This window comes from Phaethon lepturus, unplaced genomic scaffold (genome assembly GCF_000687285.1).
Source record: "Phaethon lepturus isolate BGI_N335 unplaced genomic scaffold, ASM68728v1 scaffold2638, whole genome shotgun sequence".
Taxonomy (NCBI): Eukaryota; Metazoa; Chordata; class Aves; order Phaethontiformes; family Phaethontidae; genus Phaethon; species Phaethon lepturus.
The window spans coordinates 587-4,799 of record NW_010559542.1 but is presented as its reverse complement, the minus strand read 5'-3'; the positions used below and the strand labels follow the sequence as shown (position 1 = coordinate 4,799).

Genomic DNA, 4,213 nt, shown 5'->3' with positions numbered 1-4,213 from the left:
GAAGAGCGTTTGGAAAGGGTGTCACAACCACCAACAAAGGTGTTGTCCAACGGGAGTTCCTGAATCACATGGTGCTTTTTCACTGAAACTGGAGTGTCAGGTTTGAGATGAAAAGCAGACTGTGGAGAGGCAGATTTGTAATGCTTGGCAAGATCAGGACTGTTAGGCTTAAAGGTTGTTGGTGGTGCTGTGCCCCAATCAAATCTTCCTATACTTTGCTCCTCCAGCTCCGCTGGAAGGCTTATTGTCCCGTTGATAGGTTCATGAACGGCATCATCAGGTTTGGACTCCTCAATGGTCACAAAGTTCAAAAGAGAACTCTTCGGAGATTTCCTTTTCTTCCTTTTCTTTTTCTTGTTTTGCTTGTTCTCCTGATTGGGAGACATCCATTCAGCACCTTGCTTGCTCCTCTGGGCAGCTTTGAATCTGGATGCATGTCGACAGCGAACGAGAACCGTGACAAATATCACCACTATGACAACCATGGCACCTGCCACAATGGCGATCATGATCGTGAGATAGTCCTCGTTTTGGTAGGGTTGGCTACTGTCACCTATGTTCCGGTCCAAAGGTGTTTCCATAGTCCTGCGTATCAAGTCATAAATATAAGAGGCATTTCCAGCAGTATCATTTACATACAAAAATACAAGCACAAGAGTATGCAGGGATTTGGGATAACCCAAATCACTTATGTTGACAACTAAGCGATGCAGCCCCACATCGTTAGGAGTTGGTTTTTCCTCCAGAGTGATATTACCTGTCACTGGATCAATCCGAAACAAACCCTTGTTATTTCCACTTACAATTGTGTACTTAAGCTCGGCATTCATTCCAGTGTCTATATCCACAGCAAAGACTTCGGCTACCACCGATCCTGGAATTGCTGAGAGTGGCACTAGCTTAAAAGAAGTATTAGAAGGTGGGTAGATGACAACAGGGCTGTTATCATTAACATCCATGACGTTTATGGTTACTTTCGCTGTAGAAGAGCGAGGAGGTTGCCCTCCATCCACTGCCTTAACATCAAAGGTGTAGGAGCTCTGCTGCTCTCGATCAAAAGAAACATTGGACTTTATAACTCCAGAGTATGGATCCAGCACAAAGTTTTCATTGTCATTCAGGATGGAAAGGGTCACCGCTTTATTTTCCCCAGCATCCGCATCGGTCACTGTGATCACCCCCACCGTGCTATACTTTGGTAAGTTCTCCGACACGAAAAACTGGAAGTGATTATGAGTAAACTTGGGACTGTTGTCATTTTCATCCAACACAGTAACAATTACAGCTGCTTGACTCTGCAAAGGAGGGGTGCCATTGTCTCGGGCTGTAACAGTGAAAATGAAACGTTCCTGCTCTTCTCTGTCAAAAACTCTGGAGGCTGTCAAAACTCCTGTCTTTCGATCCAGATCGAAAAAGGAGGCATTAGGGCCAAGCTGATAAACAATGTCTGCATTTTTCCCACTGTCTTCATCTGTGGCACTAATAGTTGTTAAGTATAGACCACGCCGGTTATTTTCAGAAACTGACAGCTCAATTACAGGCTGGCTGAAAATCGGAGGGTTGTCATTTTCATCCTCCAGTTTAACTCTTACCAGGGCAGTCTGGTTCAAACTGGGCTTGCCAGAATCAGAAGCAACAATTGTAAAGCTGAATTCTTTGGTGCCCTCATAGTCCAATAAGGAAGAGGTCTCTAACAAATACTGGTTGTCGTAAACCGCCTTCAAGTGGAAGGGGACCTCTCTCTCAATGAAACAGATCACTTTGCCATTCACATCAGTGTCCTTATCTGAAACCGTAATTAGGGCAATCTTTGTATTGATGGGATCTTTCTCAGATAAGTACACTGTGCCGTTGATGGGACTTATTATGTACCTGAGGTCTATGTTAGGAGGGTTATCATTTACATCAGTGACATTGATGGTAACAGTTGCCCGAGCCGGTGTAGAGCTACCATCACTAGCCAGCACTGTCACTTTGTGAACAGCAGTCTCTTCTCGATCTAAGGACCTCTGAACTGTAATCAGCCCTGTGGTGTTGTTCAAAGCAAAAAATCTTTTGGTTGCAGGGGCGACTTGGGCACCAAAAATATATCTGATTTCTGCATTGCTTCCTATATCTGCATCTGTAGCATGAAGCTGAATTACAGAAGTGCCTACAGGGGCATTCTCTGGTATATGTACCTCTACTTGACTCTCTTTAAACACTGGCCTGTTATCATTGACATCACTTACTGTGACTTGCAGGATGGCTGTGCTGGATTTCTGAGGGGTACCTCCATCCTCCACCTTGATTTTCATCACGTAGGTGTCCTTTTGCTCTCTGTCCAAGTTCTGCTGCACAATCAGCTGAGGCCATTTCTCTCCTTCTGGAGTTTCTACAATATCCAGTCCAAAGACACTTTGCCCATTTAACAACTCATAGTGCTGTACGCCGTTGAAACCTGTGTCAGGATCCGTTGCTGATGGGATTGGAAAGCGACTGTTGATCAGAGTGTTTTCTGGGATGGAGATATTGATGACAGGGGATGGAAACATAGGTGCATTGTCATTAGTATCCTTTACAATGATTTTTATTTTGATCAGCCTAAAAAAATCATTGGGGAGAATCACCACTTCAAGTTCAAAGAAACACTCATTTTCTTCTGCATAGGAAGCTCCAGCACAGAGTTTTTCTCTGTCTATTCTGTTAGATGTTGTAAAGATTTCCCCTGTGGTACTGGAAACTTTGACCAGAGGGGCATCCCCTGCTTTAGACACCAGTCTGTAGACAAGGCTGGCACTGGTCCCTGTGGCAGCATTGATATGAGAAATGTTCAGGTCCTTTGGTATGTTCCCTATGGGTACGTTTTCAGGCAGTTCCTCTCTAATAGTGTAAATAAGTTCTTGAGCTATAGCAGAATCCAGCCTTAAACAGGCAATCAAAGCAGCCAACAGGTAAAAATCCCTCAGGTCCATGATAATGTTTTTATTCTCTTTTCCTGGATTTTAGGACTTAAAGATTTCCACAGAGGAATGATGCGCGATTTGCAAGAGGAGGCATGCATGGACTGCAGGATGCATTACATCTCATTTCTTATTTGGAGACAGCACTGTCAACACAACCACACAGAACAGCGTTATTGTTTTTTTGGGCATGACAAATCCACAGTCTTCAACTACTACTTGTTTTTGCAATGCACACTTGCAGCAGTACATTTTCCTACTGCTCCCTTTTACAAGCAATCCCTCTGGACAAATGCACCAATATCCCATCGGCTGCATTTGCACAGAGCGAGAATGGAAATAACTACTTGCAGGATTAAGGGTAGCTACAGTCTCGACATGTACTTTCTGAATAATTTCTTGGTACACCGTGTAATCTGTAACGTGCATCCCCCCTCTACCCTCCTCCACCCAGTCATTTAGTGCAAGTAAAAAAATCTTCACGCACTACTTCTGGATTCTAACTGCCATGTCAGCTGCCAAATGTAATTTGTTGTTTGCTTCCACACATGTTTTTTAGCTCTTGCTAACCAGATTTTTCCTCTGCTCTTTGTGTCTTGCATCCCCCTCTATAGCTACCGTACAGGGAAATAACCACCCGGACATGCTGCTGCTGCAGCAGTCGTCACTGGCTAGTTCACATCCCTGTTAACTGATGAGACAATAACAGGACTTAGTTTCTTACACTCTCGGCTCAATGTTTCCTCTCCAGATGTTGGATACTTCTCCTTCTGTTTAATAACCTTAAACTTTATTTGTTTGTCTTTAAACACAGTCTAAATCAGGAAGCTGGAAATTCCAAATGCAACTTAGGAGCAGCCAGCATGTTTACAGATGGGGGGGGGGGGGGGGGAGATATATTTTCTGATGACGAGGAGGAAAAAAGGTGCAGTCTTTCCCCATTGACACTGATCTCCATTTAGGATGTTATTAGCAGCTGCCACAGATAAATACTGCAGACTAATAATGCAGGTGGGGAAAAAAAAAAAAGCGACAGACAGACTTCTGTTTGCATGCTCTGCTAACCGCGAATTACCCGGGTGCAAGGCTGCCAGCACCTAGGGTTTGGCGGAACCGGGCTGCCCCTAAACACTAATCTTATCTGCATTAAGCTGCACGGTAGCTGATGCCCGTGATTACTTCCAGCAGAGTGATGCAGGTAGGGATGCAGAGACAGCGAGTAGATGAGCCTTTGCCACCAACATCAACTGAATCCGAAACACTGATTCTTT

The 4,213-nt window shown here is 44.3% G+C and overlaps 1 protein-coding gene across 1 annotated transcript in view; it reads right to left on the bottom strand.

Annotated features, from left to right (window-relative positions):
- The window catches only part of PCDH9 (protocadherin 9), a 4,508-nt gene that overhangs the window by 171 nt on the left and 124 nt on the right, over nucleotides 1-4,213 (bottom strand). The window contains 1 exon segment of the mRNA XM_010293375.1: nucleotides 1-3,088. This exon segment is cut by the window's left edge and continues 1 nt beyond it. Within this exon segment, the coding sequence (XP_010291677.1) occupies nucleotides 1-2,954 (2,954 nt within the window). The 5' untranslated portion in view covers nucleotides 2,955-3,088.